General features: G+C 48.8%; 1 protein-coding gene and 1 long non-coding RNA gene across 2 annotated transcripts in view; one reads left to right on the plus strand and one right to left on the minus strand.

Moving 5' to 3' along the window:
- The window catches only part of Pfdn1 (prefoldin subunit 1), a 54,625-nt gene extending 51,146 nt beyond the window's left edge, over window positions 1–3,479 (plus strand). Inside the window, exon 4 of the mRNA XM_075968926.1 lies at window positions 3,127–3,479. Within this exon, the coding sequence (XP_075825041.1) occupies window positions 3,127–3,210 (84 nt within the window). The 3' untranslated portion in view covers window positions 3,211–3,479. The remainder of the gene's footprint in view (window positions 1–3,126) is intronic.
- Window positions 3,480–4,525: 1,046 nt separating this feature from the next.
- LOC142847825 (uncharacterized) overlaps window positions 4,526–26,785 on the minus strand; it is a 55,535-nt gene continuing 33,275 nt past the window's right edge. The window contains exon 3 of the long non-coding RNA XR_012910307.1: window positions 4,526–5,001. This is a non-coding gene — a long non-coding RNA (uncharacterized LOC142847825). The remainder of the gene's footprint in view (window positions 5,002–26,785) is intronic.

Here is a 26,785-nt window from a genome sequence, read left to right on the forward strand (position 1 = left end):
AGGAACTATTGTCTGTGACCAGACAGTGCCAACCAGATCCTTCATCAGCCTTGGTCTTCACCCCAGCCTGCAGAACACTGGTATTTAAAAGCCGCCCGGGCCATGCTGTTTGGATTTATCAGCCCACAGACAAAGTAGCTTTGCCTTTTCCTCTAAGGTGGGAAGCTATGGAAGAGAAGGCTTTGTGGAAGGAAGACCCCAGCCACTGGGTAGAGGTCAGGAGCAGAAGAAAGATACTTCAGAGACACTTCAGGAAGTTCCAGATACTTCTGAGGCAGGGCTCACAGGTGTGGTGGACAGTGCCTGCGTTTGCAGTGCCAGAGCCAGAGTCAGGACTGGAGCTGACTTCCTGACCTCTCAGGAATAAACTAGTCGGGAAGTGGTTAGCTAAGTCTTGCTTCCTTCGTTTTCTTTATCCTCTCCTATGGTTTCATTTGTATTTTTGGCTGAGTTTCTCACAGTTGTTTTTGAGAGAAGTATGATCCCAGCATTTAAATGTTTAGAGGCATTTCCCAGTTGATGTGGCCGGAGGTGTGACACATCAGGAGGTCCTCTCGGTTCAGAGGAGACTTCGGTTTGGACTGTGTCTGGGACACACATCTTCTCAGGTGCTGTGTAGATTTCTTAGCTACATAAGAAGTCACCACAAATTCATAGATTTAGGACAACAAAGCAACAATTTGTTTTCCCATTTCTTGGTGGCTGAGTCCAGAATTAAGGTACAGTGGGTCTGCCCTTCCTCTGGAAGGCCTCAAAAAGTGCTTGCTTTGCTTTTCCAGCTTGTAGGCAAATCATTCAAGTCTCTACTTAGAGCACACATGGCGTTCTGCCTCTGTGTGGGACCTGTCTGCACATTACCTTCTTTCAAGGACATTAGCTGGATTTAGAATCCATAACGGGATTGAATCTGGAGACTTCAGGGTGGTTGTTCAAGAGTATGTTCATGGGAGACAGGGCTGCAGGGTACCTTTTGTGAGAGCTCACCTTTCAGCAGGTGCCATGGTCTAGGTTGGGTGTCATTGGGCTTAGTTGTACTTGAGGCTGAGACAGAAACTATTGAGTTAGTGGTTGGCTGTTTTTAGAATTGCCCATTAAATCTATTTAAACTGAAGATTGAAGAGCTGGGTTTGATGGTGTGCACCTATAATATCAGCACTTGCAAGACAGAGGCAGGAAGACTACTACAATACACTGGTAGCCCAGGTTACACAGGGAGATCCTGCTTCTAAAAATAAAAACTAGGGTGGTTGTGGTATACGCCTTTGATCCCAGCACTTGGGAGGCAGAGGCAGGTGGATCTCTGTGAGTTCAAGGCCAGCCTGTTCCACAGAGGAGTTCCAGGACAGCCAGCGCTACACAGAGAAACCCTGTCTCAAAAAGGAAGTTAAAAAGAAGAAACAACAAAAACCAAAACCAGCCAGCCAAGATTTAAAGAGAGAAAAGCTTATTTGCATTATCTTTTAAAAAGATGGTTGAAGGAAAAAATGCTATGGGATAAAAACATTTCAGTGCTGAGGATTATGACCCGCATTTGTTCAGACGCCTGGGAAGGGCAAGGATGTTCTGTTTATGGTTTTGCCATCTGTGACTTCAGTTTGTCGGAGCAAAGGCAACAGACCCAGGTCCCTAAGTGCTAGCTGTGGCAGGGAGAGCTCTGCTTTCTCCACGGCCTGGTCTGTACTTCTGTGAGGCTCGGCCCAGGTGTCCAGGTGGTGTGTGGCACTGTGACCAGCTCTGCGTGGGCACATTCTTGAGTCATGAGCCAGCAGTTATCAGTGAGTGCCTCTTACACTCAAAAGTGAACTCTAAGGCTTGTTTATCAAGGGAAGTTCAGTCCCCACTCTGTCAGAGATAGGTTGTATCAGGGTTAAGCAGTGTACTTAAGCAAAATTCCTTAGCAACAGTACACATTTGGGGCCGCTGAATTGTCATAGTCCTGATGGCTTTTATGGTGCTCCTGGTGTTGTAAGGAAGTGGGTGCAAGTTGGCAGATGGGAGATGAGTCAGGGGACTGGGGTTTGACTGGAAGGTCAGGCTGGAGGCAGGCTCACACAGGAACTGGTACAGATTTGTGTCACTTCTGCAGAGCCTTGGAATGCATTGTTCAATAACTAACTGGCCATGTGGGAGAAGTTTAAGGCAGAGACCTGCAGACTGTACATCAGAGGTTTGGTGCAAATGACCACCTTGTAGATATGCTCTTTCCTTGTCTGTACCTTCAGTTTCCAAGCAAGCGAGGGCCTGTTGAGCAGGTCGTGATGTCCCTGGAAGCACGGTGATGTGTGGCCCGCCTGCTGTCTGCCTTAGATTTTCCCTGGGTCATGTAGGCACTTTGGGTGAAGGCAGTGGTGGCACCAAACCCCAGTGGGGCTCCCTCAGTCATATGTACCTAAGAGGGGTGGTTCTGAGTATCCTCAATGGGCACTGTCATGTCTACTAAGTGGAAACACAGCCACAACTCTGTTCCCCGGACATGAGCACAGGGCAAATAGTGTACACACGTCATTTCCTTTGACTAATCTTTGTGGTCCTGGTCTGTCTTCTGAAAGTAGTTATGTTTCTTTGTTGAAGTTGAGATTTTTAATTTAGGACCCAGATGGGACAAAAGGCGAGCTTCCATAAGCCTGCTTTACTAAATGGTGTGTCATTGTTCTGGATCGTGGCGGCATCAGATTCATTAGAAAAGCAGATTGCTCCCTGACTCATCTGCCTGCCTGAGCTGTGCAGTTCACTGCTGCCTTGGGCTCGCCGCACAGTGCGTCCATGCTGTCTGCCCTATACAACAGAGGCTGGGGGTGCCTGGCTCAGGCCATGGAAAACCCTCAGAGGAGACAGCCCAATGTGGGGCAGGAGCTTTGTCCTGGAATTTTCTGGCCTTCATCTAGTGTAACCTCATGTACTTCATTCTGGGGGAAGGGTGCTATGGCCTGCCCTCTGCAGGGCATCTGTGCTTCCTGTACCAGGCTAGGTCTGCTGCCTCGGGGGAGTGCTGTGGCAGCTGAGTTTCCCTGCCTTTTATTTGGCAGCATGCTGCTGGCATCACTGTCCAGGGAGGACATCATAACCTGTGGCTGTAATACCTACACCGGCTCACTTTGGTCCTAACCCTTCTTTCTCATATTACAGCAGAAAAAGTCCTACCTGGAGCGGAGTGTTAAGGAAGCCGAGGACAACATCCGAGAGATGCTGATGGCACGGAGGGCACAGTAGGAGCTGCTGGCAGTGTCCTCCCCTCCTGACCCCTGCTAGCCTGCCAAGGCAGGGGCTCTGCGGGGTTCGGCCCCACGGTCTCTCCAACACCTTGAGCCCCCTTCAGGCCCCACCTGAATGTTGGCACCCCTGCCCAGGACACTGTTCTCCAGGGGGCAAGCCAGGAGCTCTCAACAGAGGGAAGTCTGGAGGGCAGATGGAGACGGCTGCCCGAGCCTGTCAGTAGGCATGTGGGTTAGACCAATAAAAAGCTGCGTCTTGCTCTGTGACATCTGCGTTTCTCCAGCTGAGGGAGAGAGTAAGTGTCTTCCTCAGGTCTTATCCCTTTCCTCTTCTGGTCCTTACGGGTAGCTCACGGGCCTCTATGTAGGACACAGGAGGAAGAAGGGAGTTGACAGGTGAAGAGAGCCACAGCTGGCCTCAAGATTTCTTCCTTGTTTCCTCCCCAAATTCCCAAACCAAGTTCAATAGCAAGTAGCATCTCCAAGGCTCTCTCTTGTCTGGCCATACTGGGCCAGTGGTCCTGCTTTCTAGCACCCCCAAAGGGGGCAGTGGTTTGGGGGAGATGGCTCACACATTCTCGGGACAGCTCATTCATTTTGTTCAGCTTTCAGGAATTATATTGTACATCAGTTAAACACAACTATTACTGAAAACTAGGTGTAGACTTAAGTATTTAGAACAAAACAGTAAACATTAGAATTCATCCCTTCCTATTGCTCTACACTTGGCCACTGCAGGGATTCAAGATCAGTTGCTGAGTCCAGGCAGGGTGTTAAACTGTTTGGTGGTGGGCTTTGTGCCTCAATAAATTGGGGGTATTGATGTTATGTATAATGATATAAAATTGTGGGTTGTTTCTCGGAGATATGATCTCATCTAGCCCAGGCTAGCTCATACTCACTGTTTAGCCAAAGGTAACTTTCACTGGAAGCACATCTCCCACCCCGCCCTCCACTGCTGCTCTGGGCTGCCAGCAGCCAAGGAAACTCTTGACTTGTTTTTTGACAGCTTAGCGACACCCTGTGGCCAAATGTGAGGTGAACAGGTTGGCAACTAGTTTAGGAGGGGAGGGAACAGGAAGGCCCTGTGATTGTGGACTGGAGAGCAACCCTGGGCAGTCAGTCACCCAAAAGTCCCTTTCCCAGGGCCCCGGGCAAAAGCGAGTATGAACTGTGTTGGTGAATACGCCTGCCTAAGCCATCTGTGAGGAGGTAGCTAGAATAGAAGAAAAATTCTTCTTTATGGTTCGGGCAGTGGTCACAGCTGACATGCTCATTTCTTACAAGCTCTGGTGGATGGAATACAGCAGAGACCAGGTTTTGGACAGATTTATTGAAACATACAGGGTGTGAGCAGAGATCTAGTGGTGTGTCACACATTGCCATTACCTTGGAGTGTATAATTTAAACATTATAAATATATATTTCATAACTAAGCCTTTGGCCAAAAAGTAACATTATTTAGCACATTTGTTAAGGATCAGTAAGAAATGACTTTTGAACATTAAAAAGATCAAGTCACTGAATTAAATAGCAGTAACCTTTACTAATCTAAAACTCCATAGGATTCAAGGTAGCGGTGTCTGCGCAGAGCTAGCCACGTATTACAGCAATCAGAAGAGATGGGAGCAGGCACACCTGTCAGAGGTGCCACAGACGGGCCAGCAGGAGAGCTGGGCTCATCAGGTGAGCATGTCCCAGAGGCAGCAGCAACAGAGAGCTGTCCAGCAGGCTGTGAGGCAGGTGGATGGGCCCAGGTCATCTCTTCTTTGGTCTTCCACCACGTACACTGGAGAGAGAACAGAGAGGAGAGTGAGAATGGTCTGGTGTAAACCTCCAGGACCAGAGTAGGGTGTCAGGGAGGGGCTCTGCAGCCTGCTTCTCCTGCCCGCTACTTCCTCTCCCCTGTCACTCAAGGGGACAGCATTCTTCCTCCTAGGATGAACACTAGGACACTACAGAATGACCCTAAGCCAAGGCAGTGAAGCTGGTGGACCTCAGGCAGCTAAGAAGACAGGAAGTGCTGTCCCCTGCTCTACAAAGGTTGTGGGGAGGGGCACTCCTTCAGATTCAGCTAAGCCCAATAGAATTCAAATCTGTGCCTTAAAGAAGTAATTGGGAGTTTAAAACAAACAAGTAAGCAAGCAAACAAACAAAAATTTGAGAGCTGCTCAGCAGCAAACTACATTGTAAAGCAAGCAGGGAGGGCAGCCAGATCAAGTGGGGGAGATGGCTGGAGGCTTTCAGAATGGAGTTGGATCTAAGCCTACAGTAGGCACAGCTCGGTCTCTCTCCCCACGGCCCATTCTAAACACTGGGGAGCAGCTGCAAGCTACTTTAACCTTAGGACTCATCAAATCCATAAGCAGTAAGGACTTCAGACTTGCAGAGGAGTACGGATTTTATGAATCAGGCCAGCTCTCCTGCAGCTGGCCTTCAGCTCTAGTCCTGTGTTTTCTATTTTTATATCTTGGCCACTGGAGCTGATATAGGAGAGTGCCCTGGCTTGTTAGGATCTGGCACAGGTTTAATGCTAGACCACTTGGCCCCATAGTCTCCAGCTACATCCATTGGGTAGTTGCTCACAATGCCAAAACTTAAGTCAAAAGCCTACCACACAATGCCATCCAACCTCTACCTCTCTGAGGGGCAGACATGGGGCACCAGGCACAGGGCCTTCCCTCCTGTGAGGACCAGTGGACCTTGAGCTTGCTCAGCTAAGTCAACACAATACCAAATCCTGCTTCCTTCTCCAGATCAGCCAAGGTCATTCCTGCCAGCTCTCATTTCTCACTAATTCCTAGAAACCTGGTAACCTAAAGATTTCCAGACCATTCCTCTCAGACTGCTGACGGATGTCAAAAGATGCCCAAGGCACCCTTTTCCAGAGGGCAGAACCTTCCAAAGACCTTCTGACTGCTCTTCCCTCACACTTGAGGCTAGGAGGACCGAGATGGGGACAGGGTGGGGTCTACAGGTCTCCTACCCACCTCTTTCTTGCTTTCAAGTTAACGAAAGCAGCAGTGGCCCAGGAGTAAGTCTAAAGGAAGTCCTTCCAGATCCTTGTAGCACGACTGTGGGCCTAGAAATGGTAAATCTTCCAACAGTTACCTTCTAGACGCCCACCTGCTCATGGGGCTCATTGCATTTCCAGAGGGTGGCTCCTGTACTGAATAGCAAGGCCTGGTCTCTGCCTCAGGATTTCTGTCCACCCAGGGGCCGCGCGGCTCTGTCTTCCATGTTGCCACTGTCCCTGTCACCTCTGTGAGGGAATCTGCCTGAGAATCCTCACATCTTCCCAGTATCGAATCAGTCATGTATTCTCTGCTTGGTGGGCACTTACTGAAGCTGAGCTGGGAGTACCAGTCAGTCATACAGAGATGGCTCCAGCCCAGATGGACTGTCCTGGTAGCTGCCTTCTATAGCCAAAGCAGTGTGTGTGTGCTGCTGCTGAGAGCCTTTGTAAGTGGTGTTAGCCCTGTGCGGTTCTTTCTTCCACACCCCTCTCAGCCTTTCTTTTCTAAAGAAGGAAAAGGGGAGCTGGGGGTACAAAGCAGTGGGCAGGCTGCACCTGGCCCGGAAAGGTGCTGGCGCTGCAGAGCTTGCTCGGCTTGAGAGCATCCTTAGAGGTCAAGTGCTGCCCCCTGGTGGCCAGACTTGAGACAAAGGCTGGTTCTAGGTTCTGTGTACATTCACATCAACCAGAGTACTAGCCTTGTTCATTCACTAAGGACAGAGATCATCCTGTTCGGCCATTAGTAGAGCAGGAAGGGTCTGATGATCAGACTGGGGTGACATCGGGTCTAGGCTCCTTTACTGCTTTGCCTCTTTTGTTGAAGCCATCCCTCTCCCTTGAACCAGCCAGTATTCTCAGCCCCAGCCTTGTATGGGGGCTGCAGAGGGACAGATACCTAGAACTTTGCAATCTGGGTGCAAATGCAAGAGTTTGTGCTGAGGTAGACCAGAATGGTCAGAGCGGCCCCAGTGGCCTGGTGCCGAGCAAGTGTGGGAGGGCTCGACTGTTATGGGAAGGGCGGTCACCCACGTCTTGTCTTTGTGCTACAAGGAAGGTCAGTGTCTACTCACCAATCCCTGGGTCTTTCTCCAGGGCCACCCCACACCTCATACTAGAAGTCCCTTGGTCCCTGGATAGTCTACAACCTCACAGGTGTCCCTTACGAGGGCAGGAATGAGTCACAAGAACGAGAACAGAGGCCTTCTCAGGCGATGGCAGCCTGACATCCGAAACCTCACTTGCTCTGCTCTGCCCTTCTAAATGATTAATCAGAGGCTCTGGTTGCTGCTAGAGTCCACAAGTCCCCATGCACGCCTGTGGGCGCATCTGAGCAGACTCAGACAGTCTGCCCTCATGCAGGGTTGATGCTGCAGGCCTTTAATACAAGAACATGGACCTGCAATAAGAAGTGAGACTGTACCTTGACATGTCATGTCTCAGACCAGGGACAGGCTGGGGGGTCCTTAGTTTTAAGGACCACATAGCCACGGTATCTGCTGAGAAGCCCCACCAGTGGAGTCTCAGCTGCCACCATCCCACATCAGGCATCTAGATCAACAGGAGGCCCCTAAGCAGCCCAGCCTTCTGGGGTTTACAGGAGATGCCCGAACGCCTTTCTACTGCGCAGACCACGAGGCAAGTAAAGGAGACAGCCTATGCATTTTCTTTATAAATAGAACCTCAAGCCGTCACAGGATGGCCTTCACCTCATGCAGGGAACGGGAAGGCACACAGCTTCAAGGCTCTGCCTCACCTTTTGGAGGCTATCCATTCCAGTGACATCTTTTGCTTTCCAGCACAAAGGTGTCCTATTGCTGACAGCAATGTTGCGAACAATGTTCACAGGCACCTGCTTGGCCGCAAGTACGTGAGCAGGTGGGGGCAGGGTGACCAGGACTGTGGAGGGACAGACTCAGCTTTGCCCCACCCCACCCCAGGCTCAGCTGGGCAGCTTACGTCTGTAATGTTTACCCTGGACAGGAGAGGTTAGGAGACCCTCCCACACTCCTCTCTGCCTCTCCCATAGGATATGGTGCTGTCGGGACTTGGCACAGCCTCAGCCAGGTTCTGTGACCACAGCTACCTTTGCCGCTGAGCAGGACTGTTCCCAGCCCCTTGTGCCTTTCTGGGCCCTATATTTCCTTTTTCACTTCTATACCAACCACAGTCTCCCCTCCCTCATCTCCTTCCATCTTACCCCCCCCCCCCCATACATCGCTCCTCCTGAGATGCCCTCAGAAGCTTCAGTTCTGGTCTCATGCTCTCGCCTATGAAACATAAATTTCTACCCTCAGTGTAAAATACCTGAGGTAGAGCAGGGAGTCCTCTGACCATGTGAGCCAGTGTTCGTGGACTGGTCTGGGAAGGTAAGAGTGCTGATCTGGGCATGGGTCCTCTGCCTAGCTTCAGTGAGTGCAGCTGCCACTATGGTTTCTGAGAGGCTGAGGAAACAAACCTAGTGAACCCCTGGGTCATTCAGACGAGCCCCCAAACAATCCCACCTTTGCCCAAGGCTCAGTAACAAGCTCAGCCTGGTAGTTAGCAGTCCACCTCAACACTGAGCAGAACACAATGGCCTCACTTCTGGATGGACAAGAACACTGAAGGCTGGGTGGCAGCACGTGCCTATACGCTCAGCACTCAAGAGGCTACACGACAGAGCCCTAGCCAAACCCCTAAGCCACAACTGAGCACTGTGCAAACAGTACTGGCTTAATATGTAGGACTGCACCACCACCCTCTAGCCAAGTATGAGGACAGGGCTGGCTGCAGAGTCTCAGGCAGCGGGAGCCTCCGAACCAGAGATGCAGGTGTGGAACTAAGATCACTTTGGCCAGTCATATGGATTTGGAGTGTCACACAAGAAGTCCGACAGGAGCCGGGCGGTGGTGGCGCACGCCTTTAATCCCAGCACTTGGCAGAGGCAAGAGACAGGCGGATCTCTGGGAGTTCGAGACCAGCCTGGTCTACAAGAGCTAGTTCCAGGACAGGCTCCAAAACCACAGAGAAATCCTATCTCGAAAACAAAAAAAGAGAGAGAGAGAACAACAGAAATAATGAATTAGCCAAATAAAATAAAATGAAGTCCGGCAGGGACTCCACAGTGAGTTAAAGGTGGATCCTCGCCTGTCCATTCCACCCGACTCCCTCCTAAACTTGGGCTCCGCACATCAGGATGGCTCTCCTCATAAGACCACTACGGACCATGGACTATTGCTCTTGTGACAGGAGAAAGCTCTCTCCTTCCTGTGCACCTGTTCTCCCTTTGAGGCCAGCATGGTGGTCAAGATCTAGCTAGTGCCCTGCTCCAGGATGCTTGAGTCAGCCACTGAGAAACCCTGTCTCGAAAAAACAAAACAAAACAAAAAAATACACCCAAAACCAGAATGCTTGAGTGGGGGCCCACTCCCCAAGACCTGCTCTAGCAGTCACCCATGACAGTAAATTTCCTAAGTGCCTGGTGAGTGGGTGCCCTGCTGGCCCTTCAAGAGAACTTGCTTAGCTTTTCCTCAGCTGCCCGACTCCTCGTGGCTTGATGCTCTGGAATAGTGGTTATGTGCATAGGTTCCAATCCCAGTCCTGACTCTGCTGCTGAGTCACTAATGATACAGAACAAGTCACAGTGCTGACCTCACAGATCAGAAAGTAACATAGGGAGCCGATTATCACAAAATGAGGAGGTGGAGTGTTTGCTGGGACCTGGCATGGGGCCAAGAAGGGAGGACATCACAAGGAGCTACAATGAGGTGACACCCTATGGGACAAATCATGAAAATACAGGTTTTCTTATCCTGGGTCTGTGAGGAGAGGGGCTCCTATCAACCTATATGAAGGTGTGTTTGTGAGTGTGGTTCCATGTTATTAAGGAGTAACAGCAGTCTAGGCACAAGATGAAGCAAGTGTGTGTGTTGGGAAGGGAACATACATGACCTGCAGTCATCCTTGTGTGCCAGGGTAGCAGGCAGGTACATACAGCTTTAGCTAGTGGATCCTGCAGGGACTGGGAGGGAGGAGAACTTCATAGACACGGGACAACATTTTTCTGGCTGTGGTGAATACAGATATCACTAACACGCCAATACTGGAGTTCTGAAGAACACAGGAACCCAGGCAGTCGATGTCAACACTTAAGGGGCAGGCAGCTGACTCAGTTGGCAAAGTGCTTGTATATGGGGACCCGAGTCCATCGCCTGCATCCCTGTAAAGAAGCCAAGTGTGATGGTGGTATGTGTCTGTTATCCGAGCACTGGTGGAGGAGACAGGACAATCTAGAGCGCATATCCCTCAGCTTGTTTGTTTCACCTTAGTTCTTAATCAGGGTCCTGCTGCACCTGAAGCTCACCAGACAGACCAGATGGGCAGGGCAGTGCACTCTAGAGAGTCTCCTGCTTCCACCTCCTCCTCAGTGCTGGGTTTGGATTACAGCTGTATGCCACCACACCCAGCTTTGTGGGTGCTGGGAATGGAACCATGGCCTTCACGCATGCAGGGCAAGCACTTACCGACTGAGCTAGCTATGATTTTGGTTTTTTGGGACAAGGTTTCTCTGTGTAGCTTTGGAGCCTGTCCTGGAACTAGCTTTTGTAGTCCAGATTGGCCTCCAATTCACAGAGATCCACCTGCCTCTGCCTTCCAAGTGCTAGGATTAAAGGTGTACACCACCACTACCTGGCTTAGCTATTTTTCAAAGGTTAATCAAACTTGAGTAGTCTGAATGAGAATGTAAAATCTCAGCAAGCCTTAAGTGTGCAAGAGGCTGGAGTATCTGAAGTTCTTCCTGTTCTCCAGTAAAGATGACATCCCTCCGCGATAAGCAGGTGCTATTCCATTTAAACAGAGAAGGTTAGGGCCTTTGTTGGGACGTGGGGGACTTGACAGGACTGAGTTGAAGTCCCAGACTTACTCTTCTCTGAAAAGCCTCTGCCTGCTCTACTGTGAATGAGAGGACAAAGTTGTGGGAACTACTGCCCAGGATAAAGATGCTGCTGAAGAGAAGGCAGTACACAGCCTCCCTGAGTGTCTCAGTCTTCTCAAGCACCTTTCACAGAGTGTCTTTCTTTGTTTCAATTATTTTTTTATTACATTTTTAAATTCTGGGAGTAGGATGTATGCCCCCCCCCGTGTGTGTAGGTCTTACCCACTGAGCAACCTTGCCAGTCCAGAGTGGCTGTATTGATCTGGTAGACACTACACTGTTCGGCCTGACATACTGGAGAGTGGAGGCCCTCGGAGCAGCACAGTACATGCAAATCTTGGCCTTGCAAATTCTGCAGCAAACACCACAGCAAAGCCCTCACGGTGCCACGCCCTGTGCACCAGCTGCCCGGGACCCTAACCAGATGTGTGTATAGAATGAAAGCTTATACTCTGACTTAAGTAAAACAAAGAATCCATTTTGCTTTTGTAAGCCTGAGAGAATTTCCCATGCTGATGAAAGAAGGAAACACGCCACAAAGAGAATCCCAAATGGCCACTTCCTGCTCCAGCCTTGGCCGAGCACTCTGATGTGCCCCAAAGGGAAGAGACATTTAGTGAGACAGAGACCCGGCTTCCTTTGATCCTGAGGTCAGCCAGAAGACTTCACGGGAGGGACTGGGGGTAGAACAGCAACTCCTCAGTGCCTTCTGGACCACAGCTGACACTCAGCTCAGACTGGAGGAAATGGGAGTGGGAACCGGGACGATGTCAGTGTGAGGAGCAGATGGAGGGGGCAACAAGGAAGGAAGGCTCCAGAGTGCACTGGGAAGAAGACAGCTTGTCCAGTGCTGGAAACCCACCACAGGGACCACTGCACACGGCAGAGGGTCAGGGTCTCATACAGAGGTCCTAATGCAGGAATTGTGTTGGTTTTTTTTTTTTTTGAAACAGGGTCTATGTAGCCCTACTGAACTGCCACTGTGTAAACCAAACTGACCTTGAACTCACAGAAGTCTGACTGCCTCTGTTCCCCAAGTGCTGGGATTAAAGGCTTGTGCTACCACACCTGGCTCTGAAACAGGTTTTAGAGATAATTGTGAATGTGTCCGTTAGCCGAAGGCAGAGAACATTAGAATCCACCCTGCTCATGCCTACTGCACCACAATTCTGTCCTGACCACAGTGAAGACTTCAAAGTCTGCATGGACCCTGCACCTCAGGTGCTTCCAGGTTTCAACAGAAGCCTGCGTCATCAAAGGGGGGGAGGGGCTCTGATTCCAGCCACCATGCACAGCAAGTGAATGAACAAGCTGCCCGTGTCATATAACAAATGAAAGATCCACTTAAGTACTAGCCCAGCTGGGGTCTCAGCCACTGCCACAGAGTGAGACCCTGTCTCAACAGCTTGAATTCTGCAGGAAAATGGATGGAACTAGAAAACATTATTTTGAGTGAGGTAACCCAGACCCAGAAAGACAATTATCACATGTACTCAACTCATAGGTGGTTTTTAACCATAAAGCAAAGAAATCCAGCCTACAAACCACAATCCCAGAGAACTTAGACAACAATATGGACACTAAGAGAGACTTACATAGATCTAATCTACATGGGAAGTAGAAAATAGAAAAAGACAAGATCTCCAGAGTAATTTGGGAGCATGGGGACCTTGTGGGAGGATTGAAGAGGGGAGGGGAGAGGCAGGGAGGGGAGCAGAGAAAAATGTAGAGCTCAATAAATATCATGGGAAAAAAAAGGACCCTGTCTCAAGTAAACAAGTAAAAATAAGATCAGGCTCCACGATGATCTAGATTTAATGCTGTTCCAACAAAAATCACAAGACACTTCATAGACAAATGTAAGACAAGCAAGAAAACTGATGATTAAAGTACAATTCCCTCCAAAGTTATAGTAGTCAAGACTGTTTACTGTACTGTACTGTCTCCCTCCAAAGTTACAGTAGTCAAGACTTAACTGTTCTCTACTGTGTCTCCCTCTAAAGTTACAGTAGTCAAGACTTAACTGTTCTCTACTGTGTCTCCCTCCAAAGTTACAGTAGTCAAGACTTAACTGTTCTCTACTGTGGCTCCACAGATCAAAGGAACAACAAAGAACAGAAAGACTGGCACCACCTTGCCTACTGGCTCACAGATATGCAGAGCAGGCTTGAGGAAGGGGGGCTTTTTCATAAAAGAATGCTGAAAACTGGAATGCAGAAACCAAACAATCCTAAACTATCTTAGTGACTGATTGATTGATAGAGGGTTTTCCGAGAGTGGCGTTGGCTGGATGGAACTTGCTCTATAGTCTAGGCTAGTTAGAACCCAGAGATTCACCTGCCTCTGCTTCCATGCATACCACACCTGACCCCACCCCCAGAACTAAAACATTACATTTTATTTTATTTATTTTTTTAAAGATTTATTTATTTTTTTTAATATTTATTTATTATGTATACAATATTCTATCTGTGTGCATGTCTGCAGGCCAGAAGAGGGCACCAGACCTCACCACAGATGGCTGTGAGCCACCATGTGGTTGCCGGGAATTGAACTCAGGACCTCTGGAAGAGCAGGCAACGCCCTTAACCACTGAGCCATCTCTCCAGCCCCCTACATTTTATTTTAAAAATTAACCTTAGCTAGATGGTGGTGGTGCACGCTTTTAATCCCAGCACTCTTAAGTTCGAGACCAGCCTGGTCCACAGAGCTAGTTCCAGGACAGGCTCCAAAGCCACAGAGAAACCCTGTCTTGAAAAACCAAAAAAAAAAAAAAAAAAAAACCACACAACACACACACACACAAACAAAAGATAGAGGCAGGTGGATCTCTGGGAGTTGGAGGCCAGTGAAGTCTACAGAATCAGTCCCAGGTCAGCTAGGGCTACACACAGAAACCCTGTCTCAAAAAGAAAAAAACGAAACAAAAAAATTAACCTTAAATGGATCATGAATCTAAATATATAATAGGAAAATTTTAGGAGAAAACAATAATAAAAAAATCCTCATTACCTGAAGTTAGCTTAGCATTATCTATAAAATAAAAATTGGTAAACTGGATTTTATCAAAATTAAAAGCTGTTATTAAATAATACACTGTTAGGATAAATGATAGAGATGACCTATAATCCCAGCCTTTGGGGGTAGAGGCAGGGATAGCAGAGTTCATGGTTACCCTTGGTTCCATCACCAGTCCAAGGGTAGCTGGGGCTACAGGAAACTTTCCCCAACAAACATACACAGGAAAGAAAACAAGGCTGGATGATGGTGCAGTGTTTTTAAGAGCCCCTGTTCATGGTGGCTCACAACCATTCACAGCTTCAGTTCCAGGGGACCTGAAGCTCTCTTCTGACCTCTTTGTAAACAGGCATACACAGTTGCCTGTTTGTGTAAGTGCAGACAAAAGTTACTCATAAGATGAATTAAAAAAAAAAAAACTTTTTTTTTTAAGCTGGGCATGGTGGTACACACTTCTAATCCCAGCACTCAGGAACAGAGACAGGTGGATCTCTGTGACTTCAAAGCCAACCTGATCTACATAGCAAGTCCTAGTACAGTCAGGGCTTCAAAACAAGTAAACGAAGACCTACAGCAGATCTATGCCAAATGGATACAGTTCAAGGTCTTGGTCAGGTTCCTGTTTTCTTCCAGTTAAAGAATTGAAAAGAGCCAGGAGAGCAGAGACCACACCATTTATATATGGGAACTTGGTAGAAGGCAAATCCCATTTCAAATTAATGGGGGAGGGATGGCTGTGATATTTATAGACATATGTTTTGCCCGTAGCTTATAACTTCTTCCCAGGGTAGCACAGACACTGGGATTTATCTTCTTCAAGGCAAGTCGGGGACGCTAACCTCTGCCCTCCACCACCACTCTGCCCCTGGTCTGGAGCTGGCCGTGGAGAGATTCTATGACTTGCCTTGTCTGAAAGGAAGGAATTCTACATGGAGAGGCCCAGGCAGGAAAACAGTGAAGCTTGACTGCACAGTGAGAACTGAAGGAACAGCAAACCAGATGGACAAGAGTGCTCACTGCACGAGGACCAGAATTCAGATCCCAGCACTGCTCAGGGCACAGGCACAGGATCCCTAGGCTTCCAACTCAGAAACAAAACCAAACCCAAACACCAGCTCAGGTTCAGACAGAGTACCTACCTCAAAGAAACAGAATGGCTCCTCCAGCCTCCACAGAGATACACATGCACACACACATACACACAAACACACGGGGGGGGAGAGGGAGAGAGAGAGAAACAACATAAGATAACCCAATGGAAGACAATTGTAAGCCTGTAAGCTTATAAACCAAACATGTATCAAAAAGAGACTTCTCAGTTGGGCATAGTAGCACACACATTTAATCCCAGCACGTGGAGGAGGCAGAGACAGGTAGGTATCATCCATGAATTTGAGGCCAGCCTGGTCTACAGAGTAAATTCCAGGACCGCCAGAGCTACGTAGTAAGACCACATCTCAAATGTTTCCCCCTGCAAACAAAGCAAACCAGGCTTCTCTAAAAAATCAGTAGGAAAAGACAAATTAATAGGAAAAAATAGTCTAAGAATATATACTGGAGGCCAAAGAGATGGCTTAGTGGGTAAAGACACACACTGCCAAGTTCAGCTCCTGGAGTCCACATGGAGAGTGGGAGAACCAACTCCTAAGCCATCTCATCTTCATGTGTGTATCATGGCACATGAACACATGGGTACGTGTGTACACACAAAATTTAAATATATTTGGTATTTGTTCAAGGTCAGTGGTAATCTGGAGGGCAAAAGAGAAATACCAGTTCACACCCATTTACAGGTGCTAGAATTTTAGTCTGCAGATTAGCATTTTTTTCCAAAGAAATAAAAAAAAAATTGAGCCTGTGTAACACTGGTTGTTTATTCCAGTAGCAGGAGCGGCGGCTGCGGGAGAACTGGATTCTGGCTGCTCAGTCCAAGCTGTCCAGGAGGCAGCAGCAGCAGAGCGCAGCCCAGCATGCAGCCAGGGCTGCCTGACAGCCGCCAACCGTGTCCGTCTTCCTTTCCCGTTCCAAAATGTACACTGGGAGGGGCGGGCGGGGAGAGAGAGACCAGTTAAGAGAGCTTTGGCGCAGTGGCCGTCTGGCAGCACTTACCACACTGCAAGGTTCACACAGAACCGTCAGCTCCACGAGACAGCACAGGGGCCACTCCATGTCTGCGCTCATCAGGAGCTGACGGACCACTGACGTGGTCTGCAACAACCCAGTTACAGCCTCTGCCCTCAGCCCAGGTCCGTGGCTTTGGGAAAGCTTTACCCAGTCATTTAATCCTCACAATCAGTGTTACTACCAGCTACTCCCTACCTGGGGGCGGGGATGTACACAATGGGAAGGGGAATTTGTAGGAATGGGCTACAACTACTTTGGCTGAGAAAGAACCATTAGTATCAGGAAGACAAAGCACAGAGTAGAACAGCAGCCTCTAGAGAGAGCTCAGTAGGTCTCTAGTGGCCGGTAGTGTAAGGAGGGATATAGTAACGTTTTCATATTATTTATATGGAAAGGGTTATCCATGCTTCTGACACAATGTAAGAAACTTAAATGCCAGGGTATGGGGAAGAGTAGCTGCTTTTACTTCCCGTTTTTCACCTCTTCTTAAACCTAAAGCCACACACATCAAAGTGAAAAAGGGAGGGAAGTGGAGAGGGCCCAGCTCCAGCAGGAAGGTAACTGTGATTCTGGCTGCCTCGGACCTCTCTCCTCTCTGTAAGCGCTAGTCCTGGTGCTGACTGACCTGGACTGCTTCTCAAGTCCCTGTCAGCTAAAAGTCCCATCTGGCCTGACCCTACCTGACCTATGTCCCCGCCCAGCGACACTGCAGCCTCTGATGCCAGGCCCCAGGCATCCAAAAGCGGCTACTCTAGTCAGAATCCTCTCGCCCTTGCTGCCTACGGGCCCCGGATGAACACAGGGCTCAGGCATTTGTGATATTCTTAGAGCTGGGCCCCTGTGAGTACAAATACAACCCCGAAAGGCCATGCCCCAAACATATGACCCCTCCTCCGTCTCACCACAGCGCTGCTGGCTTTACCATCACCTCTCAGAACTGCGTTTTTCTAGGAACTGACAGCTCGGCTGAGATGGTTCATGGAGGAGGAGGATAACACAGGAAATGGTGTCTGCTGAACGCCCAGGAGGATTCTGGATCCTGGATCCCCTCGCTGCTCACCTCAGTGTGTTGCTTATGCTCTTCCCCCATCCTGAGTCCCTGCGTCTCAGCTCTAGTGCTCTCCACTGCTGCGGCCTGGTTCCTTAGGGCGCCCTATCAGGAGAAACTCCAGGGCCTACTCACTTCCCATCCACCACATCAAGGATGTGCTCAGCTGCTGCAAATATCTCCTTTAACACTCCTTCTAGGTGGCCCTCCAACAGCTGAGCAGGATACAGGACTGAAGCTTCCCAGTCAGCACCCCTGCCTGCATCTCCCAGACATGGCCTTCATAATTCATCATAACCATCACTGGGCCCAAGCCCATGAAGCCCTGCACATCTGCAGGTGGCCAGCATACTGTGATTCACTTCATGGAGAAGGAAACCACTTCAAATAGTTACATGATTTTGTCCAAAGCCAGCTGCCAGCATTTCCATACCAGTCTCCCAGGTAATCTGCAGCACCTTCTTACTGTCCCACACTTTGCCCACCAACCACACCACTTGTTTGCTCAGGAACCTAGCTAGGCTCCTGCCACAGCACTTGGTCCTTTACTGCCCGAACTGTGCGTAGGGCCTCCGATACCTCGGAGCCAAGTGCTCTTCCTTGCACTCGAGAGACCTGGATTTGACCTATCTGTCCCCAAAGCAGGCTGCTTACCAGCATAACAAGAGCACAGCCCCTTAGGGACGCCTTGCAGTGATCACGGAAAGCGGGCCCAGTAAGAGTCAAGGAACCTAACTCCAGGCACGTGTGCAGCGTAAAATCAAGTACCAGGCTGTGAATGACCCAAAGAGAAGTACGAATTTCATGTGATAAAATTCTGTCTGCAGCACCAAGGTCTGTATTTGGTAGCTGTGGAACTCTGCGGAACTCTGGTCTTTGGAAGCCAGGTGAAGGGAGGCAGCCAGTGTGCTTGGGGTTTATATCAGAGAAATTAAGGCAGAGTCTGCCAGACAGGCTGGCATGGCTCACAGGTGCCTAGCATGTTCCCCCATGGCCCAGACCAGCTCTAGGAGCAGAGAACACCAAGTGCCTAAAACAATCTACCCTATGCCCCAGGAGGCACTACGCAAAAAGGCAGCCCCCTAACTACATTTTCAAGACTCCTGTCCCTATCTCTCCAGCCCTTCTCCTTACCGCAGGAACCTGAGGCACAGCAGGAAGTAGTGTGCAGGATGGAAGGGATGGTAGGTTCTGCCGGACTCTGGTGATGGAAGTCAGATAAAAAAATAAAAAAACCAGAGAAGGAGGCTTTCTGTGTACAGAAGGAGGTGAGATTCTGTTATTTAGTTCTTGTCTCACAGTCTCTGGCTCCTAACTCCCTCCATAGACAGAAACTGGGCTTCTCTTCCGAAAAGGAGATCCACAGAAACACAGAGCCTCCTCTGCCTTTCTGTCTTGGGACTGGCTATAAAGAATGAACTCCCTTAGGGCTGGATGTGGTGGCGTACAACTTTAATCCCAATACTTGTGAGTTCAAGGCCAGCCTGATCTACACAGTAAGTTCCAGGACAGTCAGAGCTACATAGTGAGACCCTGTTTCAAAAAGCAAAATAAAACAAAAATGAACTCTGGCCTATCTCGAAGTAGGTAAGAAGACCCTCCTCACTCCCCGAGGGTCCTGCCCAATACCCTGGAGGGAAGAATGCGGCACTGACAGCCCTGCCAGGTTCCCCTGCTCTGTGTCACCTGTCCCTCCAGTCCAATCCCAGCTGCGTGGCTGCCTGGCAATATCTCCATAAAATATTCCAAAGGGCAGAGTTTGGGGCTTCTGGGCAACCTTAACCTCATGGCAGTTCTTAGATGTGTCAGACTGGAGAGGGCACAGAAGTCTTCCACGTTCTACACCTCTTCACCCCTGTCTCCTGTACTGGCTTTTATAATAAACCAGCAAACCAAAGTGTTCCCTGAGCCACTCCAGCAAACAAATGAACTAGGAGAGGGTTGTGGGGACTCCTGTTAATGGTAAGTTGATTGGAACCACAGGCCAAGCAAAGAGACCAAAACTGGCATCTAGAAGGAGACTGAGCCTTCAACCTCTGGGATCTGACGCTATTATGGGTAGACAACTTGAGAAGCAGATAAGGGAACACCCAGGCTGGCATCTGATGCTACATTACTAGATGCTTGCTTGTTTGGTGGAGAGACCGCCAAGTGTTAGAGGTCACAGAAGACGGATGATAAGGGGACATATGGAAAGGGGGGCTTTGGCTTCCTTGGGTATCCTAAAGGGATGATGTGTTGATTGTTTTTGTCAACCTGATACAAGCTGGAGTCACCTGGGAAGAGGCCTCGGTTGAGAAATTGCCTGGATTGTTGGCTGTAGTGATATTTCATTTGTATTTTAATAAATAAAGCTCGCCTGAAGGATCAGAATGCAAAACAGTCACGCTGGTCAGCCATTCAGGCCAGGCAGTGGTGGCACACATACTAGTTAGCCATAGTTGAAATCAAGGTCTTGCCTATTGTCTTCCCTGGCATCAGCTCACACACAGCTCCACGCAGTTCCCATCATTTTTCCTTTGGCCTCAATATAGTGGAGTCCAAAGTCCAGGTCCCATCTTTGGGAGGTCCAACTCTTAGAAGCCCAGGTAAGGCCCAGGTAGAGTACTTCCAAGGGCAGTCAGTGGAGGGGATCTTACATATGGAGCCTGAAACAGAGGAAACCATGGGGAGGGCAGTCCAGGGGCTATAGCTCAAGAACACAGACATAGCTACAACCGGACTGACAGGTCTATCCTCAGTAAAAAATGTACCTCACCCGCTGAAGGCCTGGAGATCCTGGGCACCCCAGCAGGAACCCTGCTCCTCCCATGGGTTTCACCTGCACCTGCCCAGACCACCTGCTAAGCCTCAGCCTTTCAAAGACTCAGACTGGGCAGTAGCACCTGTGAGCAAACATGCCCGTCCACCTCCAGGAACTGATGGGGCCACATACCCTTTGAATAACTCTTCTTTCTTCTTTCCGTGGCAAAGGAATGGCCTGTAGGGCTCAGGGCAGATAGTACCCTGCTCTGAGTCAGCTCCCAGACAGCTGCCTGATTCGTTAGCTGAGTCTGAAAGACTCAGTTCAAGGTTGGGTCACCTTGTGAAAATACCCTCCTTACCCTCTGCCCCCCCATGAGACCTTTAGCATTCAAGACAATAGCAGGGCATAACCCAGGCTCTGGCAGGTCCGTCCCTGCCTGACACCCCTTCCTTCCCCAGGTCAGGCCCTGGTTCAGCTCTGTTCCTAACTTGGATCCTCCTCTTGGATCCACCAGAACTGAGACTGGTGTTTTGTAATGAGTGCCCGAGATGAGACTGTCTTGTCAACAGAATACCCGAGGGTTATTCTCCATCTGTCCCAGTAGCCCCGTGCCAAGAGTCAGAAAAAAAGGCCTCTGCTCTTCACCACCCAGGACCTACAGCTCATGGGAGGAGCCTTCCTTGCCATCTCCAGCCTCCCAAGGCTCTTAGGGGCCTGAGACTCCTGCAAGCACATTCACTTGCAATCGTGCAGAACCAGCCTTATCAACTGAGCACCAAGGCAGAGAGGGACTACTCCAGGCCAATCCCAGCCGCACAGTGCATGGGCAGGAACACGTGAGCTGGAGGAATACAGACTAGAGCTGGTGATCTTCCTTCCTACTCGGGTCATCAGAACAGCAGAACAGGACTATCCGAGCTGTCTTCATACATCCCAACTGGATTCTGAGTTCCCTGCTCACACGCTGCCCACACTGGGCCTGAGATCCAGGGAAGGGTAGCAGTGACAGGGGCTGGCAGGATCCCTGCATATTCACATGGGCTGCATGGCCCACAACCTAGGTCCTTACCTTGTGTCTGTGGCTATGCAAAAGAAATCTGGTTGGCTCATCTATGGGTCTAGAACACCAACGAGCATTAAGAACATAACTTCATACAACCAGCCATCTCCATTTCTAGTAGTAACGCCAGGCCAACATAAAGGGACGCAGGCCCAGGAGAGCTGCAGCCCACTCCCATGCAGGTGTGTCATTAGTTGGTACAACCAGTCCAGTGACAATTCCCGATGCCAAGGAACTTCACGAGTGGACCAGATTTCCCTAGGGGACATCTCCATATAATTCCACGATTCGCTATGTTCTCTAAGAACCAGCCAAAACAAAAGCAGGTTATCCACCTGGGGGACACTGGCATGCCTACACAAAGCTGCCATGAGCAGAAGACAAGAATCCTTAGGCTTCAGCACCTCATGGCTTCAAGTCCCCAGATGGAGCCATTTCTAGGAATAAAAAAATCAAAAGATAAGCAGGGTTCTGTGTAGCCCAAGACCACCCACTGGATGTCAAGGGTACTCCCACAGTTGCAAGGACATCACCAACTCGAGAGCTCTCCATGGAAGGTGATAGGTAAAACTACAGCCATAGCCTGTTGTGAAAGCCGATCAAATATCAAAACATAGCGTGATGCTGAGGTGACCACTCATGGGTATGTGTAGTCTAAATTTAGAAGGTGAGTAAAGCTGACTTTTGGTCTGAAAGTCAAGCCCTCAGCAACTAATCTTTAAAGATATCTTGCTTTAATACCCTCATCCAAATAACTGAGTGCAAGGACCTGAACAAATATGTATACCCATGATCATTATTTGCACTATTTGAAATTACCTAAAATGGCTGAAAGGTGAACACAACTCAATATCGACCATGAATGAATAAACTCAATGTGGAATATATCTTCAATGGAATATTATCCATCCTCAAAAAGAAAGAAGATTTGGACACATCTTGTAATATAGATAAACTCTAAAGACTCACTACATGAAATCAACCAGTCACAGAAGGGCAATACTATATGATTATATAATTCCATTTATCTGAGATACATACAGCAGTCAAATCCATAGGCAAAAGCAGGTTGTCAAGGGCAGAACAAAGGAGAACATGTGGATCTGTTATTCAAGAAATACCAAGTTTCAGTTTGGGAAGAAAAGTTTTGGAGACAATGTCTGACCAACCATGTAAATGCAGTTAATGTTGACCATGTCCACAGACAAGGGTAAGAACAGATTTGATGTTACAAATATGTAACTACACACATCCTTTCAAGGAGCTTGACTCATGAGGCTTCCAGGGCTCTTCAACATCAGGAGGTGAAGACACCACAGCTTAGTTCACAGTGGCAAAACTGGTGGTCCAGGGTCATTGTGTTTCAGCAGCAACCTTGATTCTCCTCTGGCCTGTACTCCCTGTGGTTAGCCTGGGCTCCAGTCAGTCAGAGACAGGTGGTTACCAGAAAACCAAGTCTGCTCTGCCTTCTTCGACGCTTGCCTGTTCTGCTTGTCGACTCTTCCAGACTGCTCCTGTCCCAGCACCTCCCAATGCTCCAGGGGAGCCCAGCTGTGACTGTTGACACTTGGCTCAGTCTCCCCCTCTATGCCCACTTCTCTCTTCCTGACACAGCCAACCCTGGAGGGGAGTCTAGAAAAAGAACACACTGGCTAACTCGGGGAGTTCACAGAACCCTTTGGGAGAAGAAACAGATGCTGCACACAGGCACATGCTAGGAGGAACAGGCAGAATCAACAGGAAACACAACTGAAGTCTCGAGTCAGGAAAGGGTCCTTTCACAATGAGCTGAGGGGGATGGCTGTCAATCCTGGATCACTTTGGTTGGCCCCATCTTCTTCTGATCAGTACGGCCCACATGGTCTGGTGGTCCCACCCTCGCAGGATGACATGGTGGTGAGGGCGGCTAACACATGACCTGTTATACTGTATATAGCAGCAGCAAAGATGTTTGGAACCAGAGAACCAAAGAGGAGGAGGGGGGTGTTCAAGAGAAGTAGAACAGAAACCTAAAGCGAGCAAGTCAGGCCTGGTGGCTGGGGAGGAGGAATACAGAACTCAAGGCTTGAACCTGGATTTTAGACTAGCCTGGGCAGCTTTGTAAGACCCTGTCTCAAAATTTAAAAAATTATTATTATTAGATTTTTCAAGACAGGGTTTCTCTGTGTAGCTCTGGAGCCTGTGTTAAGAGGACTGAGTTAAGAGGCTCAGTAGTAGAGTTTGCCCAGCCTCCAGGTGGCCTTGAAAATAAGATGCTACAGGGCTGGAGAGATGGCTCAGAGGTTAAGAGCATTGCCTGCTCTTCCAAAGGTCCTGAGTTCAATTCCCAGCAACCACATGGTGGCTCACAACCATCTGTAAAGGGGTCTGGTGGCCTCTTCTGGCCTGCAGGAATACACACAGACAGAATATTGTATACATAATAAATAAATAAATATTAAAAAAAGAAAATAAGACGCTACAATGATTTTTTTTGAGAGCTAAACAGAAATCAGAGAAACGGTCGCTTTCTTGGTTTTCAGGTCCTGGGTTACAGGAAAAGGGGAAGTGGAGAGGTTCCTTTGAGGGGAGCAGGCACTTTGGGCAGAGATCGCCAAGGAGGAAGCTGCTGGCTCTCACTGCTGGTGCCCAGGCACAGAAAGGCACAGGCGACTATTATCAGCAATGTCAGCCTGACTCATGCACTGTGCCAGCCCCAGGAGTCTCATTCAAACAGTATCTGCCACATTCTCCAGAAAAGCAAACACAACCGTATCATTTCTAGTGAACACAAAGCAGGTTTTATCTTAGGTATATAGACCACAACTGGCTTCTACCAGGAACAGATTTCCAGGTTACTAATTAACAGCTCCCACAGATGTATTTATGCAAAAACACTCCAGGCTGTTTTCTTCCTTGGCCAGCAGACATAATTATATGACAGTAAAAATAGCTACTTTCTCCTGGGTGCAGTGAGAGCGCTGAGGTCAAGAACGGGACAGGACGACATTGTCAATGGCTATGACGGAATGGACAGACCCAGAACTGTAGGGCACAAGGCCGGGAGTTAGAGAAACGAAGATTACCCTTGCACGTCTGGGAAGATCAGTGTGGGGAGCTCTGTTAGTCACAAATGCTGTTGTTTTCCTAAGCCGCGACAAGCCAACATCCACCTGAAAGTCAATGACAAAGGGTCCTGAAAACCACTCCCTTGCTCACACAGACACACTGTTTGTCAAAGGAGAGGCCAGAGGTTTCCCCAGTGGAGAAAGGGAGAGAGGCAGTGTTGGGCTTTTTGACTGGAACTCTTCTAGCCCAGGAGACAGAGCCAGTATTTAAGAGAAACACCTTCTCCCATGATCAACACAATCATCTGGCCAGCTAGTCACCGAGGCAATCAAAACAGCCACCACCATCACAGTTCCACTGAAACAGGCTACCAGTCTTTGGCCTTGGAGGTGAAGTAGGTAGGATACATGGAGTCTCTGCTCTGCCAGGAAGGCTTGGCTCTCTCACACACTCATAAGGACGGCTCAGCTGCCCAAAGCAGTGGGGTTATTTATAGTCCCGTCCATTTGGTACAGGGAAACTGAAGACAACAAAAGCACTCTGGGGGAGCTCGGGAAGCCCACCATGCCACACACTCACCCTGGAGCATACTCCTGGGCACTGTGCAGCTGTGTCTGCCTGTGCACAGCAGACCAGTATCTATCTCACTGGCAACCGGCCCTGCCAAGAACACTGCAGAGAAAGGAAAGAAGCCTGGAGCGGGGCACCCCACAGCCCGCCTCAAGGCCACTTTAAGGAAGCAACAGTTTTTCTCCTAGCTTTAGTTTCTCATCTGTAAGAGGCAGAGTTCCCTTGCTGAGTTAATCCACATAGGCCAGTGTCCAGTACACATCAGTGTTCAGTGATCAGCTGCTATTGCTATTCCCCAGACAGACACCCAAAGAAAGAACGGCAGAGGCCCCGGGGCTGAGACTTGGGAGCAGCGTGGGCATTACATAAAGCTGGTAGAGCTTTATGTAAATACTTCAATACAACGAACTAACTTGTTTTTGAAGAACCAACAAGGGACAAGGAGACAGGTAGAAAGGAATGAATGCCAGGCAGCTGGATGACAACCCAGAAAGGCCAGGAGTGCTGCCTCCCAATAAATAAAATTCACAACTACACACAGTCATCCTTGGTACTTGAGCCCACAGTACCAGAAGGCTGAAGTTAGCTGACATTACGAACCCTTCCAATACTCCTACCCTCATCACTCTTCTCTCAGGACTAAAGGGGGCAATGATCATACTTAGGGATCCCTTTTGACCTTCAAGAGGTGAGCCTTCAACTCCTAGTTCTACCTGGATAAAACTGCTCAGGTCTTTAATGCCATTACCATTCTTTGCCCATACCCTGCCGTAGGGAATTGAGGAGGCCTAGCACACAGAAGACACCAAGTGAATGAATAAGCAATCTGCTGTGTGTCTGTCATTGTCGCTGGAATAGCTGCTATTCCAGCTTCACTTGGAAGCAAGCTGCAGGTATAAATTTAGCTGGTTGCTCTCTGAAGAACTATAAATATTATTAGGAAGAAAACACCAAAATTGATCAGCCACAAGTACTCAAGGAAGACAGTTAACCATAAAACGTTTTTTCTGAGACAGGGTCTCTTTATATAATCTAGGCAAGGCTCAACCTCACAATCCCCCTGCCTTAGCCTCTAGAGTGCTAAACTACAGGCAAGTGCTAGCATGCTCAGACAAGACCTGGATACCTGCATACCTAACGTTTCTGTAAAGGGGCTGACAGCCATCCCCAGCACCAGGACCATCACTTTAGACTGCAGAGAGATCTTGGGAGAGGATCACGCAAGCAAATGGAGCTCAGAGCAGTGGTGGTGCTGAGTTGTTGGCCAGGGAGAGCAGGCCTTGAGCCACAGAACGCACCTTCCCATGAGGGTCTTTTTGGAACCTTTCTTTTAGTTCTATAGCCCAGAATATCTTGCCCACAGCTCTAGGAAATTCGTGGTTACTCGAAGACTCACAGAGGGGCTTGGAGAGGAATTTTGGGGGACTCTAGAGTAAGGGAAATGAATTGTAGTCCTTCACAAATGACCTATGATACACGTGGTACATGATACACTCAAAAAATCATTCTGCTCATTTAGAACTCACAAATACAATCTTATGGAGTTGTTATTTGTTTATTTTTTGAAACAGAGTCTCACTATATATAGCTCTGGCTGTCCTGGAACTCACTATGTAGACCAGGCTGGCCTCTTAACTCACAAAGATCCACCTGCCTCTGCTTCACAAATACCCAAGTGATGGGATTGTTGGTGTGTGCCGTCAAGCCTGGCTTTCCTAATTCAACCTTACGCTCCCTCTGTAAAATCCTCTAAATTGGGCACGTGCTTGAGAGTCGGTGATGTGGTTGTGTGGTAAGCATATAGGAGATCCTGGGTTCTACCTCCAAAGTTTAGAAAGACTATTAAAAATAAAATAAAGACATAAGGAGATTCTACCTTCAAGAAAAGTACAAATGAAAGGCATAAAAATCTTTTCTAGGGAGCTGGAGAGATGGCTCAGTGCTTAACATCACTGTGTAGAGGACCTGAGTTCAATTCCCAGCACCCACATGACAGCTCACAGTGACCTGCAACTTTGGTTCCAGGGG

This window comes from Microtus pennsylvanicus, chromosome 4 (assembly GCF_037038515.1).
Source record: "Microtus pennsylvanicus isolate mMicPen1 chromosome 4, mMicPen1.hap1, whole genome shotgun sequence".
In the NCBI taxonomy this organism is placed as follows: domain Eukaryota; kingdom Metazoa; phylum Chordata; class Mammalia; order Rodentia; family Cricetidae; genus Microtus; species Microtus pennsylvanicus.